This window comes from Coregonus lavaretus (genome assembly GCF_964263955.1).
Source record: "Coregonus lavaretus genome assembly, chromosome: 24".
Lineage (NCBI taxonomy): Eukaryota > Metazoa > Chordata > Actinopteri > Salmoniformes > Salmonidae > Coregonus > Coregonus lavaretus.
In genome coordinates this window covers 9824186-9841327 of record NC_140011.1, presented here as the reverse complement: position 1 = coordinate 9841327, position 17142 = coordinate 9824186, and the positions used below count along the sequence as shown (strand labels likewise).

The 17142-nt window shown below is 43.0% G+C and overlaps 1 protein-coding gene across 1 annotated transcript in view; it reads left to right on the top strand.

Annotated features, from left to right (window-relative positions):
• The window catches only part of LOC311099390 (formin-binding protein 1-like), a gene marked incomplete at its 5' end in the record, with an annotated part of 45243 nt that extends 31818 nt beyond the window's left edge, over nt 1-13425 (top strand). The window contains 8 exons of the mRNA XM_084140091.1: nt 3085-3099; nt 3366-3401; nt 7560-7669; nt 7947-8079; nt 9979-10109; nt 10226-10380; nt 10659-10817; nt 12935-13425. Coding sequence (XP_083996217.1) covers nt 3085-3099; nt 3366-3401; nt 7560-7669; nt 7947-8079; nt 9979-10109; nt 10226-10380; nt 10659-10817; nt 12935-12942 — 747 coding nt within the window. The 3' untranslated portion in view covers nt 12943-13425. The remainder of the gene's footprint in view (nt 1-3084; nt 3100-3365; nt 3402-7559; nt 7670-7946; nt 8080-9978; nt 10110-10225; nt 10381-10658; nt 10818-12934) is intronic.
• Nucleotides 13426-17142: the final 3717 nt, after the last annotated feature.

The window sequence follows — 17142 nt, the reverse complement described above, 5'->3', positions numbered from 1 at the left end:
ATCTTTGAGAGGGCCAATGTCAGTTTTCTTTCATTATGACAGGTTATATAACATGTGATATGAGTGTGTATTTTAATATCATGCTAGTTGTGTCTGTAGGTGGGGTTCTGGGTTCAGTCTCTGGCCAACAGCTGCACAGCAGAGGGGTGCTTTACCCAGCATCCCCCAGTGGGAGGGCCTGTCATTCCTCAGCCCTCTGGGCCCAGCCCTCTGATCCAATGCCAGATATACAGAGAGCGAGAGAGAGAAAGAGAGAGATGGAGTAAGAGAGAGCATGTGTGTGTGTGAGATATATAGCAAGGATAAATAATGACAGCATCATCAGAGTGAGTCAGAGAGTGTGTGTCTGTGAGAAACACTGAAAGAAAGCGAGATGGATGATGTAAGCCTCTGAATGAGTGTGTGTGTGTGTGTGGGAGAGAGAGTAAACCCATTAGCTTCATTAGTAGCCCTGTGCTAATTAATGAAGCTGTGTTGTTCTCTCTCATAACCATGGCAGCAGCCTCCTACTCGCCCTCTCTCGCTCTGTTATCACAAAGACTGGAGGACTCAGGGCATACCCACGTACGCTTTCGAGGCCAGACAATATGTTGTAAGTGTGTATGTTGGCCAATGTGTGTGTGCGTTCGTGCGTGCCTTAATTAGGAAATATATGTGTGTGTCTTGGCCATGTGTGCAGCACAGACAGTAGTCTCATATCATGATGATAACACTGACAGTATATATACTGTACACACATGTACACACACATACATACATTTGCATTCACACTAATACATAGACGTAATATTTTTTTCCCAGTCAGACACAGTCAGCCATTTTAGGTATTTTTGTTTCCTTCTAAATGAGGCTAGTGTCTGTGACTGCCTCACTGTATTTCACATGGCCCTGCTGCCCTGTCATAAGACCACACTAGTCAAATGATCAGAACAAGAGATTACCTCATTTCCTGTCCCACATCTCAGCTTGTGGCACTTTCTGTTGCAACACCACCAACCCCAGAATCGCCTTGGATTCCTGCTGCAGTGCACATTTTTTAGGGGTCAATTCTCAAAGTGTCACAAGCACTACCCTTAAACTAAGGAAGTGGGATTGGAGCGTGGTGAATGATGGTCTCCCCACCGTTTGCTCCTTCATCTTATTTTCTGGGGTGCACAACATTGGGTTGTGGTGCTCATAACACTTTTGGGGGGTTTAGTCTACCCAGAATTCACCCCTCCAGCGCTTCTTTCTGTTTGCTGGCACCATAGCCTATCTGTATACCATGAACCTGTATATACCCATCTGTCTGAGATGTCTGACAAGTCACGTTTCGACCCTATATACTCAGCTACAACAGATATTGGTGAACAACAGACCTCCCCTGTCTTTTACACCAGCAGTTCTTAAGGGAAATAACATAGTGAGAACCATTTTCAATGTCGAGAGGTGTAGAGAGGGATAATTAGGCACTATGGGGAGGCTGATCGAGGGCCATTCCAGGTGAATGACTTGATTGCAGGACCAAAGTGAGTATAGCCTGGCCCCTGAGTGCAGCCTTTGAGCTGTTAACTGGATTACAGGTCATTCACTGTAGCTGGAGCGCCCAGTGCGTGTTAAAGTATCTCTCTCCTTTGTATCCTACAAACTATGTGTTAAAAGTATCTCTCCTCTCTATAACCATGGAGCTCACAATAAACTCTAAAGATCTTTCAAGTGCAATCACTACATGTGCAATTAAACCGAAGCAATCAACATAAACCTTACATTATGATTTTTCCTGTTCTGTTTTCTATCTATCAGTTGCCTTAATTGTCCTTTAAATCAAACAATTATCATCAATCATAAATCTTTGTTTCTTTGCAAGACCCCTCCCCTTTGATGAACCATTGAAGAAGGTGATTGGAAGTGGTTATGGTTGTAGTTTTATCTTACTGAACTCATTGATACAGAAGGTTACTACTAGATCCTGAGTCCCTGTGTTCATGGGCATGTATCCTGCCTGGTATAGCTTTGAATCTATGAGCAACTTCTCCCTAGTCTGAGTGCCAAACAAACTGGCCCAAACAAACTGGCACTCAGGCTAACCTCTCCCAAGAGTGAATGTCACTGTTTGAAACATACATATGGTCTCTATGTGAACATGTGAACTATCATGCATTACTGTGACACATGCAGCCATCGCCCCCTGCTGTTACAATGCTGTCATTGTGTGTGGGTGTGGGTGTTTTCCTGCAGTGGGTGTGGGTGTTTTCCTGCAGTGGGTGTGGGTGTCTCCACTCATCTCTCTCTCTGTCTCTCCTTCTCCTACTTTGCTCGCTCTCATTTGCCGTCCTGTGCAGTCTAGACTTGTGAGTTGGCTTCCTTGTCATCACCTCAAGTCACTTTTCTTATTTTGTCATTCATCCCTGAAACCTGACGTTGAACTTCACCAGATGAGAAAAGAGTTAACCAGAGCCATACGTTATATAGGAGATAGATATGGCACTGGAATAAATTAGAAGAGTCCTGAGAATGACCGGGTATTGTCTTGGAATAGCATATTGCTGAGGTATTGCAGATTTTGTTTTCCATTGTAATCAGAACAAAGTGTGGGATATGGGGCATCCGATCTACATGGATGTGTATGGGCATCCGAACTAACCAGCATCTGCAAAGAGCCTCAGACCAGTTTCACCTCTCATATCTGATCTGTCATTTTCACAAATGCTCTCATACCTGATGGGTCTATGCATTTGCTGTTCAGTTGTGAAAGCTCTGGTTATCACCTTGGTCATGAACACAGGGACAGATTTGGTGTGGGTTTGATGATCATCTTCGTATCCTATGACCGCAGCAATATATCATATACAAGGCCTCCAAGACTTCTACATTCCCCTTTCCAGGTTTTGGAAAACCCAACTCTTTTCCTCATATGGCGAAGTTTGGCTAAGGAACTGCTCTTCTTATCAATATCCATGTCAACAACTGTCAACATACATGTGCATGCAGTGCCAGGAGGAACCACAATGACCAATGTGTTATTCTGCTGTTGTCTGACTTTTATCTGTTCTCTTTCTCCCTTGCTCCTCTGCTGTTTCTCTCTCCTCTCTTCTACCCATGAAGCTTTCTCTCAAGCTGGTAAGCATGACCGTAACACTGCATGACCATAGTGGCATGAACTGTAGTGTGAGCGTCGTGTGCACGTCCACCTTGGTTGAGAATTCTGTGTGACCGTTTGTTAGCATTTGGTTCCTTTCGTCCGTTGTCATTTTCTTGTGACATGAGGATGGATTTTGCAGATGCAGACCCTTGTTGTTGTTGTCTCATAATTTTGGTTTTTTGTTGTGTGTGTATTATTTTTGTTTGTTGTGTCTCTCCCCACTGTGCCTGTGTGCTCTGTGCAGATCACACTCAATTCCCACGTCCGGAATCTTATTGAGGTGATCAGAATTACTGTGTATGTTTTGTCTGTCCGTCAGACCTGGGTTTCAAATACTATTTGAAATCTTTGAAATCATTTTCTTTTCATTTCATTGCAACAGACAAGCTCAATCAAGTATTTGAAATGATTTCAAATACTATTTGAACTTAGGTCTGTCTGCTAGTTCCATCTCCTTTGATTTGTCCCCATACTCATTAGAAGCGAAGATGGATGATTCCAATAGATACATCATAATCATAGCTGATATCAAAGAAAGAGGGTAGATACTGTATAATCAAAGATGTGATACATGCTGATTTTGATAAATGGTAATTTAACAGTGTACTTAGTATGCACTATGCAAGGCCCTAAAGATGATGTTTTTCAGCAATAGCTGCCAAGCTCAGAGTGGTTCTGATGTAGAAATTAATGGCCCAAAAAGAGCTAAACTAAAACATCCAGACGATGCCGAGCCTTCCAGGAATACCAAGTATTTTCCACTGAAATGCAGAACAGATGGGAACAAAGGAAATTGAGCTTTTTGTCTCAGTCAGGTAGAAACTCAGAGATCCTATTACATTACTAGAGGGGCTATGTCATAAACCCTCAAAGTTCCAGAATGGGGTGAAAATGGTATCCATATTGGTCAGGGAGAAATAAAAACCAGTCTTAATTAATGTCAGTAGAGGCATAATCCTGGAAAATAAAAGTAAGACATATATCAGAAATTGTGTACTAGAATTATTGTCAACCTAATATATTGTCATATAATTATAAATACAGTTTATACAGGGTTTATACCAATTGTATGTATAAATAGCCTCTAAAAATATATGTAAACGGACCATAAATGTCTAAATGTTGGTTTTCTTGGAAAGCTGTGAGTGCTGTTATATGATACAATATCAGTACTTGTTGCATTTACAACTTGTCTAAGTCCTATCATCAACTGATTTCAGCCAGTGTATGGCTGTGGGCTGACTGCATTGTTTGATGGAATGTTGGCATATTGGCAGTTAATTTTGAAAAATGTATGGAATCATTCCTCTAAAACTGGCTGGCTAGCTAGCTAACAAACATACAGTGCAGATCAATTCTTCAAATTCATAATTTTACACAATATCTTATCACAGCACTGGCAAACCATGGTTGACCAACTCCCTGACCAAAATGGCTGACTTTTATCCCATCATAAGAAGGTTCATGTCCATTCTAATATTCTAATTCCTAATTCTATGTAGAAACTAACCTCTTCCCCAGGCTCAATTCCTACAGAGAGAGAGAGTTGGTGGTGGACGAGATTAGGTAGAAACTTATTTCAAATTCCGTCTATGACAGTACTCAAGTCCTCTGCAATGTTTTGATGAATTCATCAGACTTCTACATTGAGCCCTGTGGGAATTTTGATTGATAAATCATAAACTACAGCATCAACTGCCTTGAAATGATTGTCAATCACAATAACATAAGCCATGATAATCATTAGTTCATAACTTTGTGTGTAGTAATAATTATTGAGTGGTCAACATTGACAAATGCATGTCAAATCATTTGGCAAGAGATTAGAAATGATCAAGATCAGTTACCAGTGATTAAATGTAATCAAGTAGATATAAAAATGTATATCTGAGTGTGAAATGTATATTGAATAGGTAAGTTACTGGGTAAAGATACACTACATGACCAAAGGTATGTGGACACCTACTCGTCGAACATCTCATTCCAAAATCATGGGCATTAATATAGAGTTGGTCCCCCCTTTGCTGCTATAACAGCCTACACTCTTCTGGGAAGGCTTTCCACTAGATATTGGAACATTGCTGTGGGGACTTGCTTCCATTCAGCCACAAGAGCATTAGTGAGGTCGGGCACTGATGTTGGGCGATTAGGCCTGGCTCGCAGTCGGCAATCGAATTCATCCCAAAGGTGTTCGATGGGGTTGAGCTCAGGGCTCTGTGCAGGCCAGTCAAGTTCTTCCACACCGATCTCAACAAACCATTTCTGAATGGACCTCACTTGTGCATAGGGGCATTGTCATGCTGAAACAGGGAAGGTCCTTCCCCAAACTGTTGCCACAAAGTTGGAAGCACAGAATCGTGTAGAATGTAATTGTATGCTGTAGCGTTAAGATTTCCCTTCACTGGAACCAAGGGGCCTAGCCCGAAACATGAAAAACAGCCCCAGACCATTATTTCTCATCCACCAAACTTTACAGTTGGCACTATGCATTGGGGCAGGTACCGTTCTCCTGGCATCCGCCAAACCCAGATTAGTCTGCCAGATGGTGAAGCGTGATTCATCACTCCAGAGAACGCGTTTCCACTACTCCAGAGTCCAATGGCGGTGAGCTTTACCACTCCAGCCGACACTTGGCATTAGGTTTGTGTGCGGCTGCTCGGCCTATGGAAACCCATTACATGAAGCTCCCGACGAACAGTTATTGTACTGACGTTGCCTCCAGAGGCAGTTTGGAACTCAGGAATGAGTGTTGCAACCAAGGACAGATGATTTTTACGCGCTTCAGCATTCGGCAGTCCCGGTCTGTGAGCTTGTGTGGCCTACCACTTCGCGGCTGAGCCGTTGTTGCTCCTAGACGTTTCCAATTCACAATAACAGTACTTACAGTTGACCGGGGCAGCTCTAGCAGGGCAGACATTTGACGAACTGACTTGTTGGAAAGGTGGCATCATATGACGTTGACAGTCACTGAGCTCTTCAGTAAGGCCATTCTACTGCTAATGTTTGTCTATGGAGATTGCATGACTGTGTGCTCAATTTTATACACCTGTCAGCAACGGGTGTGGCTGAAATAGCCAAATCCACTAATTTGTAGGGGTGTCCACATACTTTTGTATATATAGTGTAACACCTGTATAGCACCTTGTCTTATGAAAGAATTATGACTGGTGTGGAGTATTTTGTGTCTACATCAATCAACAGCAAGCAGGTTGTTCTTAATTCTAGTAATCAACCGTTTGTATAAGTCATATAAGTTTGAATTTGAGCATGAACCAGACCATGTTGAATGAAACCTATTTGTTGTGTTGCCTTTCATCTGGTTGGTAAGTGTTGCACGGTGGTGCAGAGAAATGGTGTAAGGAAAGGTAATCGCCATGGTAGCCTAGCCTGCTGCTGCGTTTCTATTGGTTTTCTCAGCAGTAAACCCCAGTGACCTCTGACCTTTGAACCCTGGTGAAGTAGGACGCTAACCTTTGAGCCTGCTATGTTACGAGTATTTTTGTCTGAGTCTTAACATATCCAGTCCAAGCACATGATCAGATAAATACCATGAATACTATGGCCAGTCAAAGAAGCCAATCTGAAAGCAATATATGCAAATGTGAGGAAAGCAACAGTGAATCCCATTTTAATTGCTAACAATACAATGACAGTTAATTAATGTATAATTATCCATTGTTTTGTATTGTTGTACAGTGATTTGTGTGGTCCTCTGTAGCTCAGCTGGTAGAGCACGGCGCTTGTAACGCCAAGGTAGTGGGTTCGATCCCCGGGACCACCCATACACAAAAAATGTATGCACGCATGACTGTAAGTCGCTTTGGATAAAAGTGTCTGCTAAATGACTTATTATATTTGTAACACAATAATTACCTAAGTGTATGTAAGAAATCTGACCAAATAGCACCACCAAGTGGTGTATCGCTGAACTGCAGTACATACAGGACACAAACGGCAGCTTACTTTGGAAAGTGGAGCAGGCCCAGTCTAACACAGAACACAGAGAGAATGACTCACCATCGTCAGAGATTATCGATATGTATCCTATCCAGGAAACTCCTTCATTAGGAAATACAATCCTGTCTGCCCTCAAAATGGCCCGACAGTTTCCATTTCAGAAACACTACCTCCTTTTCAGCTTCTCTCTTGACAGTTATGATGATACTGAAATATGAACACTGAAATGTGATTTGACTGGATATGAAGTAATGTGATACATCCTAATATCTTTTCAGGCTTGGGACTGAATAGGTGAAAGGTGGTTGAATGGCTCACCAGTACACAGAGAAACCCCCTAAAGCTCAATCAGTGGGTCTGTGGTAGAGGCTAGAGAGGCAGCCATTTAGGGACACGATGTAGAATGCTCCTGAAACTCACTTTGTCTCCAACTTGTCTTCCTCTTTCCCACTCTCTTTCTCTTTTTATCTCTCTCCATCAGGGCTCTGGACCAGAGGACTTCAGCCACCTGCCCCCAGAGCAGAGGAGAAAGAAGCTTCAGGCCAAGATAGACGACTTCAACAAAGACATCCAGAAAGAGATGGACCAGAAGTAAGTGTGTGTGTGTGTCTGTATCTGCAACATAAGCCTCAGCCATATTTGCATGGAAATGATGTCCTAACTCCTCCCTAAAAGCTCCCCCAAGTCCTTAGTGTCAGCTTTTTTATGGACCAAAATTTTCCCAGTAAAACTTAGGGATAGATATAGATACTCAGAGGTAGATTTAGGGTAAATGTGGTTGGCTTGATCAGCTTTAGACTGGGCCATCTATTTGTCGGAGTATGTCTGAGTGTTAATGTGTCACTCTCTCTCCCTCTGTGGCCGTCAGAGATGCCCTAACTAAGATGAAGGGTGTGTATGAGAAGAACCCCCAGATGGGTGACCCTGCCAGTGTGGACCCCCGCCTAGTAGAGATAGCAATGAACATCGAGAAAATACAGTCTGAGGTGCAGAAATTCGAGGTGAGTCATGATCAACCCTCTTGACCTATCCCAGACAGGAATGTACTGTATTTCTAGATGCTGGACGGACTCAGTGTTGTTAGTAGCATAGTAATCTTGTTTGGCTTTGCTAAAACAGTACCTCATTATTAGATCAAACAGTAGAGTGCTCCTGAGTCCTGACATCTCCTCTTCCTTATTTGGAAATGATGCACTGCCTTGGCGGCCGATATGTGTTCTGGCTTTGTGTAAGAGAAAAGAGCCTTAGTAACAAGCCTACAGTGAGGGAAAAAAAGTATTTGATCCCCTGCTGATTTTGTACGTTTGCCCACTGACAAAGAAATTATCAGTCTATAATTTTAATGGTAGGTTTATTTGAACAGTGAGAGACAGAATAACAACAACAAAATCCAGAAAAACGCATGTCAAAAATGTTATAAATTGATTTGCATTTTAATGAGGGAAATAAGTGTTTGACCCCCTCTCAATCAGAAAGATTTCTGGCTCCCAGGTGTCTTTTATACAGGTAACGAGCTGAGATTAGGAGCACACTCTTAAAGGGAGTGCTCCTAATCTCAGTTTGTTACCTGTATAAAAGACACCTGTCCACAGAAGCAATCAATCAATCAGATTCCAAACTCTCCACCATGGCCAAGACCAAAGAGCTCTCCAAGGATGTCAGGGACAAGATTGTAGACCTACACAAGGCTGGAATGGGCTACAAGACCATCGCCAAGCAGCTTGGTGAGAAGGTGACAATAGTTGGTGCGATTATTCGCAAATGGAAGAAACACAAAATAACTGTCAATCTCCCTTGGCCTGGGGCTCCATGCAAGATCTCAACTCGTGGAGTTGCAATGATCATGAGAACGGTGAGGAATCAGCCCAGAACTACACGGGAGGATCTTGTCAATGATCTCAAGGCAGCTGGGACCATAGTCACCAAGAAAACAATTGATAACACACTACGCCGTGAAGGACTGAAATGCTGCAGTGCCCGCAAGGTTCCCCTGCTCAAGAAAGCACGTATACAGGCCCGTCTGAAGTTTGCCAATGAACATCTGAATGATTCAGAGGAGAACTGGGTGAAAATGTCAACTCAACTCACAGTGTTTGGAGGAGGAGGAATGCTGCCTATGACCCCAAGAACACCATCCCCACCGTCAAACATGGAGGTGGAAACATTATACTTTGGGGGTGTTTTTCTGCTAAGGGGACAGGACAACTTCACCGCATCAAAGGGACGATGGACGGGGCCATGTACCGTCAAATCTTGGGTGAGAACCTCCTTCCCTCAGCCAGGGCATTGAAAATGGGTCGTGGATGGTTATTCCAGCATGACAATGACCCAAAACACACGGCCAAGGCAACAAAGGAGTGGCTCAAGAAGAAGCACATTAAGGTCCTGGAGTGGCCTAGCCAGTCTCCAGACCTTAATTCCATAGAAAATCTGTGGAGGGAGCTGAAGGTTCGAGTTGCCAAACGTCAGCCTCAAAACCTTAATGACTTGGAGAAGATCTGCAAAGAGGAGTGGGACAAAATCCCTCCTGAGATGTGTGCAAACCTGGTGGCCAACTACAAAAAACGTTTGACCTCTGTGATTGCCAACAAGGGTTTTGCCACCAAGTACCAAGTCATGTTTTGCAGAGGGGTCAAATACTTATTTCCCTCATTAAAATGCAAATAAATTTATAACATTGTTGACATGCGTTTTTCTGGATTTTTTTGTTGTTATTCTGTCTCTCACTGTTCAAATAAACCTACCATTAAAATTATAGACTGCTCATGTCTTTGTCAGTGGGCAAACGTACAAAATCAGCAGGGGATCAAATACTTTTTTCCCTCACTGTATATCTGACTCTGGACTGCACTACACTAGCAGATCTCATCTCACAACCCTAACATGTGCGTGTGTACCAGGGATGGCTAGCTGAGGTGGAGGGGAGGTTACCATCGAAGAGTGATCCTCCCAGGAGACAGAGTGGTCTGTACGAGACACAGAACAGCAACAGCACCACGGTCGGCAACAACTGTGCACAGGACAGAGAGAGGTACAGTAAACACACACACACACACTCCATTACTCAACACAGCTTTGTAGTTTGTTACAGTAAATGTTGTGTTGTGAGGTTGCTATAGTTACTGTGTGTGTGTGTTGGTCCTTGAGCAGCCCGGATGGCAGTTACACAGAGGAGCAGAGTTCAGAGACTCAGGTCAAGGTGGCCATAGCCAACACTCCAGAGTTTGATGATGAGTTTGACGATGGGGATGAGGAGACACTGCCCACCATCGGCACCTGTAAAGCAATCTACCAATTTGAAGGTAATACACCTTTAACAGGTAATACACCAATCAGAGACAACAACACGGGTAATGTGGGCTGGAACATCTATTTGACTATTTGAGAGATATGCAACAATAACACTCTTCCACCTTGTTTTGACACTTCTCCCTCTCTTCCTTTTCTCTCTCCCCCCCCTCTCCTTCTCACTTTCTTTCTTTCTTTCTTTTTCCATCTCCTTTCCTCCTTCTCCTTTCCTTTCCTCTCTTTCTCTCCTTCTCTTTCTTGTTCAACCCCCCCCCCCCCTCCCCTCCACCAGGTCATAATGAGGGGACTATATCAGTGACGGAGGGAGAGCTGTTGTATGTGATAGAGGAGGATAAAGGTGACGGCTGGACGCGCGTCCGCAGGAACGAAGAGGAGGAAGGCTACGTGCCCACGTCCTATGTCGAGGTCTTTTTGGAACCAAATGCCAAAGGTGCTATGACATACATTTAACTGAAGGAGTTTTCTTTTGGGTCCGAGGGCATTTTTTTCAGACGGGCTCTGGGGTGGGGGGGGTGGGGGGGGGGGGAGTGTGTTGGGGTGATAGGTGGTTACTGGTTGGTCAGACCCGAGTACACTCCTCCCACTCTCTTCCACTCTGAAAGATGGACCAATCAGAAGTCTCCATCTGCCTCTGTCATGGTAACCATGTAGCTGAGACCAGCCACATGCACTGAGGTGGTGTTGTATGTGATGGGTATCTCAATTTATTTGGGAGAACGGATAGTTTTAAAAGGAGGTATTGGTTGTTTTCGGTGTAGGGCGAAGTTTTCCCTAGACACTGATCTTGGGTCGGTTTTACATTTCCCACACTAATGGTTAAGGTTATGATTGGGTGAGGGGAAGCTGATCCTAGATCTGTACCAAGGGGAAACCAAGGGGAAACCGGAGCGTTGTTTTCCCACTGGTTCTGAGAGAATTCTCTCCTCGTTTCCTCTTGTTTGCTTTAGTGCCACCTAGTGGCCAGCCAGGAGAACTGTCTGTCGTTACTTCCAGTCAACTAAATGGGAATCAGGCCAGTTGTAATGATGATTTCAATGAGTGCTGTGGTCTTTTTGTTCTTGAAATGCATGGAGTCATATTTCCCCATAAAAAAAAATCTGCTGCCTTTTTTTTCTTCTCCCCTGACAAAGGTATATTTTGTCATATACACACTAGAGTTGTGGTCAGGATGAAAACAAAAAGGCTAAATGTAAGTTTGTGTGTGTATGTTTGACTACATAAGTTGATGGTCATAACCACTGAATCATATTCCCACAGAGGCCAGTATCGAGGTGATATTAGGAGAGAACTAAATAATATAAGTATATATAATATAATTTTGGTTAAATCACAGGATCGTTTTTAAAGTGTGTGTTGAAAAAACAATTGCTTGCTGTCCCCAGTATTAAAGCATGCTAGATTGTACAATGTAGAAATATGCAAATTATTATTTGATTCTGCTGTAAAAAACATATATGCAATCATATTTTTTTGTACTGTGACAAATTCATGTAATGAATCACAAAGCTTCTCCCCCGTACATAGGCCTGCATTCTGTAGCTCAGTAGGCTTAGCGCTCACTCAATGACAAATACATTGTTTTGAATAACAACTCCTCTACCCTGGATTATCTACCCACTCCTCTACAGTCAAGATGCACCAATGTCACAGACTAAAAGGTGCTATTTCTTTTTCTGGGCCTCTATTTTCCAGAACGGTTGTAGAGGAATTCAGGATTGAGAATGAGCTGTACCATTATTTTCTCCCTCATTCTCGGTGAGAACGTTGTGAGAACGGACTGTTGTGGGGCTGATTGTAACGTTGGTGCTTGGTTGCCAGCTCGTGCATGGGTTTTGATTAGCACCTGTGCAGATGAGAAGCATGGTCTGTGCTACAGTATGGTGTAGAAATATCTCAAATATCCAGGCATTTCTCTTTAGAAGATGACTGAATTGTGCAAACATAGGCTCTACCAACCCTTTCTCCTATAGCGGTGAAAGTAATCCTGTTTCTGTCAGTGCTATTAACACAACCATTTCATCCCCCTGCTAAACGGCGGTCCAAATGAAATGTGAGGCATGTTATGTTGGTAGTCCCCTGTAGCTCAGTTGGTAGAGCATGGCGCTTGCAACGCCAGGGTTGTGGGTTCGTTTCCCACGGGGGGCCAGTATGAAAATGTATGCACTCACTAACTGTAAGTCGCTCTGGATATGAGTGTCTGCTAAATGACTAAAATGTAAATGTATGAAAATGTCTGCATATTACATAACATGTTTGACATTGTTACAAGCTTAAGTGTCTCTTTTCGTTTTTTGGAAATGATAGATTCACACACCAGACTGTCATTTAGAAACAGTATTAAATACAAAATATATGACTTTTAAGGTACAGAAACTGATATTAACGCCAGAGAACAATATGATTTCCTTTCAAAGGCAATTGCAAAGAATAGTTGACTTCTTCCACCTCATTTAGTATGTGAACTACATTTTCTTTCCCTGAGATATCTCTCTAACGTGTTCTTTTTTCATTTTTTGTTTGTTTGTTTTTTTTTCTTTCAAATTGCAGATTCCTAAAAGTGTGAGAGGCTGGCTCAGAAATGGCAGGGCAAGCAGCCTCGGAGACAGAGCGACCACATTCACGTTCCTTTTATTGTCATAGAGTCAGAAAGAGAGAGAGACATGACCGAGACAAAAACAGGAGACCGATTATGATGTATCTCAATTTCCAACCCGATACATACGTAGAGTTCTCTCCTTTTGCAACAGTTTCTGACCCGAAGCAACAATAATAATCAACCCAATTTTGCACCCGTAAATCTTTTAATAGTCTATTACACATTTATAATTTTGCTTCCGTTGTCCCTGCAAAGCTTTGCTTCTCGATGTACTAACTCAGCTTCCGCTACGCGGCGTTACCATGGCGGCTGTTAGCTCTCTCGCCTCAAATCCCAACCCGCTCCCATGCCGCCCCTCCCCAACCCCCTTCTTAAAGCACGGCAAGGTGTGGTCAGAGACAGGACCAGCTCCCCCCCCATGGAAGGGGGAAGAAGCAACACAATCTGCCCCCCCCCCCCCCCCCCCCCCATCCCCACCACACCACACCCCACCCATACCATCTCACCTGACCAGACCATCAGACAGGAAGGCAGGACAGGAAGCCAAACCATGTCCCTCCAGTCCACCCTCACATCCAAACCAATCAGGTGGATACAATTGCAGTATCTCTCTCACTCACTCATTGACTCAGAGCCATCATCACTGAAGGAACCGTCCAGATTCAGCATCACTTGGCGAGCCGTGGAGTTCCCATGGAAACAACACAGTCATTCCACTCTCTCAGACCGCAGCTCCATATTTTGCAGGTTTCAAATGGACTAAAACATGGACCGATTGGTCATCTTACTGTATGTGTGTATGAATAGGGTTAATTTATAGTGTTTGTCCTCTGTGGTGTCTGTCAGTATCATGTACATCCTCCATACATGACTGGGGAGGGGACAGGACTAGGAGCTCCAGGACCGAGAGGGGTGGGAAAGGGGACAGGTTCACTTCATTACTTCACCTCACCTGCATTCTCTCCCTACCATACCATCATGTGTTGTTACTGGCATCCCGTCTGCTCCTCTCTCTGGCCACACCCCTCCTCTCCTCAAACCCCTCCACCGCAGGTGGCAGACGCTGGTCATTGGCTGCGTTGAGCGCCATGTCACAGCTTAGGATGGGGCTTCTCTCGGGCAGTGTGTGCAGTATGCATGCATGCCCTGTCTCCTCTTTGGCTCGCCACCCTACCACTCGGCTCCGGGGGGGTGGCATTCGCCCATGTCGCTTTTTATTTCAGTTAACCCACATTGCCTGTAACACTTCTTAACCTGTTTGTCACCTTTTGGGTTCTGTGCATGTGGATCATCTACTAGCTCTTCCTTATTTTGTTTTGTTGCTGTTTGACTGTTCCTCGTCTCTGAATGCATGTTCACCTACCTGTGTTTTTTAACAGTGAGTGTGTGCTCTCCCTCACAGTAACTCCTCCAGCTCAAATCACAGCTAAGGAAGTTTTGGATTCCGAAACGTCTGTTTCTGAATGATTTTATGCATACAGTACATGGTTATAAAATGTAATTTGTCAATTTGTTATACTGTATGTAATGTTGTTGCCTGACATTGTACATGTTTGAGATGTGTGTCGAAGGCAAGTGGTCGTTAGCTTCCACTAGCCTCATCCTGTGGATACATACTGTGCTGTTTCACGTCTCCACTGTATATCCTACCCAACAGACAGAATGTCCCTGGAAGAGAACTTGAGGATTATTTAAATTTCTCATGTAATTTGCATGGTCCACTTACTACTGTATATGGAAGTATTGTATACTGTGATCCACTCACACACACTTTCTTTCCCGCAAGGTTGTGTGTGACTGAATATGAGACGAGACAGACTTCATATTGGGCCTTAACTGGGTTAATCCATAGACTTAGATAGACATCGCATCATTGTATCTGTCCCATTATGGCGTCTGTGAGGGCATGGGCAGCCCATTGAGGCCATCTCCATTTTGAAGTAGTACATTTTCTTCTTCTACTACGAGTTGGCAAACACACTGAAAGGGTGCATACTGCTAGCTGAAGTGTGTATGAACAGGTTTAAACAGGTTTAAAGCCAAGGTAGGCAATTTACTGCCACCTGCAGTTATGGAATGTTTGCTCATGAGTATACTTCATTGGCTGATCCCTCCTGGTGACCTGGATGGAATAATGTGATCCTTCCTTAACCCATAGGAAGTCCCACCCAGTTGACTACTTCACAATGGTGAAAGTCCTCAATGGCACTGGCCATGATAAAATGGGCTTTTAGGCACTAAAGTCCTTTATCTCTCTCTATTAATTTATCCTACCACTTAGTGTAAAGACAGATGTAAGATGTAAAATGCCATTCTATTATCTGTGGTATGTTGAATAGGTCAAGACATCTCTTGTTTTTTTTTATAAAGGTTTGGAGGGGGAATGATTATTTTGTATGTGGCGGTCGAGATAGATTACCCATAACATCTACAGAGATGAAGATGTCCACTGTTTCCCTCTCTCAAAGGCACATACATTTTAAAATTTTTATTTTGTTCATTTTATTTGTCATTATTTTTTAACATATTTTGGGTCGAAGAGATTTTAGCTTTTTATTTTGTAGCTAGTTGTTTCTTTAGCTGGAAAACTGTTGCACCTGAATTACAAACCACCTTTGATGACGAAACCAGTTGTTTGATCTTCCTGAAGTCACTGCAGATGAAGTAATGAATAACAAATATTTGTTTTGTCTAATGAAGCAGTTAGTCTCTATTTAGGTCACTATTTTGACCAGGCTCGAGAGTGTATTGAAACTTTTTTTTTTTATTACAACATTACTACTCAAGCAACATTTCAAAGAGCAGCAACTGAAATGGTATCAATACAAACCATGTATATTATCACCAGAACAACAAACGAACAGTGATCCATAATCATTTGGAGTCCCAGTTCCTTAATATAAAAGCAGGGCAAATCTCTTAAGTTCTTTGGCCGAGAATCAGCTCAGGTCAAAGTCTCCCTTTACTATTCCCATCGGTCCATCTCTTATTTAGACTATTGTAGATATTGAGATGGCAGTTGTTTTGTTTGTGAGAAGTGAAAAGGCAAAACTGATTTCCATGCAGACCATCAGAAGGTGCATCTCTGTAGTGTGCAGACAGACAGATAGACCCACTCAGAAGAGAGCCAGTATAGAGGGGAATCTGCCAATGCTGGACTCAGACCATCCTAGACCTTCAGCCAGGCCCCAGCGCACCTGTACAGAAGAAATGGCTTGTTGGAATTAGAGAGAATATATATAAATATATAAATAAATATTGATTAAACTAAGACAAAAAAAGGAAATAAACAGTCTATTTTTAAGGTTTTAACTATTAAAAGGTCCTACCGTTACTTTTTCTCTCTCGCTTTGCTAAGTAAGACTTTGTTTTATTGTTTTTGTTTTGTAAAGTCTGCCAAATGGTGTGTTTCGCACTTTTTTTGTTTGTGTTCCATTTGGTAATGCTTGTGTTTCGGAGCTCTGAATACTTTGTATTGTTTTAACTGTGCCAATTAAATACACGTTGAAAATAACTAGTCTTCGCTGTGGTCCGGAGAGCAACACTACCCCATCGTGCAAGGACAATTTGAGGGAGGAAATTCCATTATCCATCATTTTTGGAATATCTGATGCTCTCCAAGTCTAAGACTGGCCTTCGTTCTGCTCTCAAATACCCCCACAAATACTCCTCTTTCCATCATTTTTGGAAATGCTGATGGTCCCTGACTGTCTACATTTTGTTTCAGTGATTATTAGCAGGCTAATGTTGATACCTTTGTCATTTCTGCCCAGTTTAGTCATTCAAGTAGGTTTTTCCAAGAACAAACATAACCTGGGTTAGAGGTTAAAATATAATAAACTTGACCAGAACTGAATACAATTGTGACAATACCAGGTGAATCACCTGAGAAGAGGAGGGTGTTAGCTTACCTGAGCGAGGTCCAGTATAACCACAGGTTGTACAAGTCCACGATCCACCACAGATGACTGATTAAACTCTCGTCACACACTGTCCACTGGGGGAGAACGGGGAGGGTAGGAAAGATGAGGAATTTGTTGGTCAGAAGAAAAGTACAACTATTGACAGTGAAATCTTCAGATCACTGGCCCATTACTTGCCTAGTATCATCACCTGTTGTAGAGGGCTTCTCAGCATAACCATCAGAAAAAACAACCCT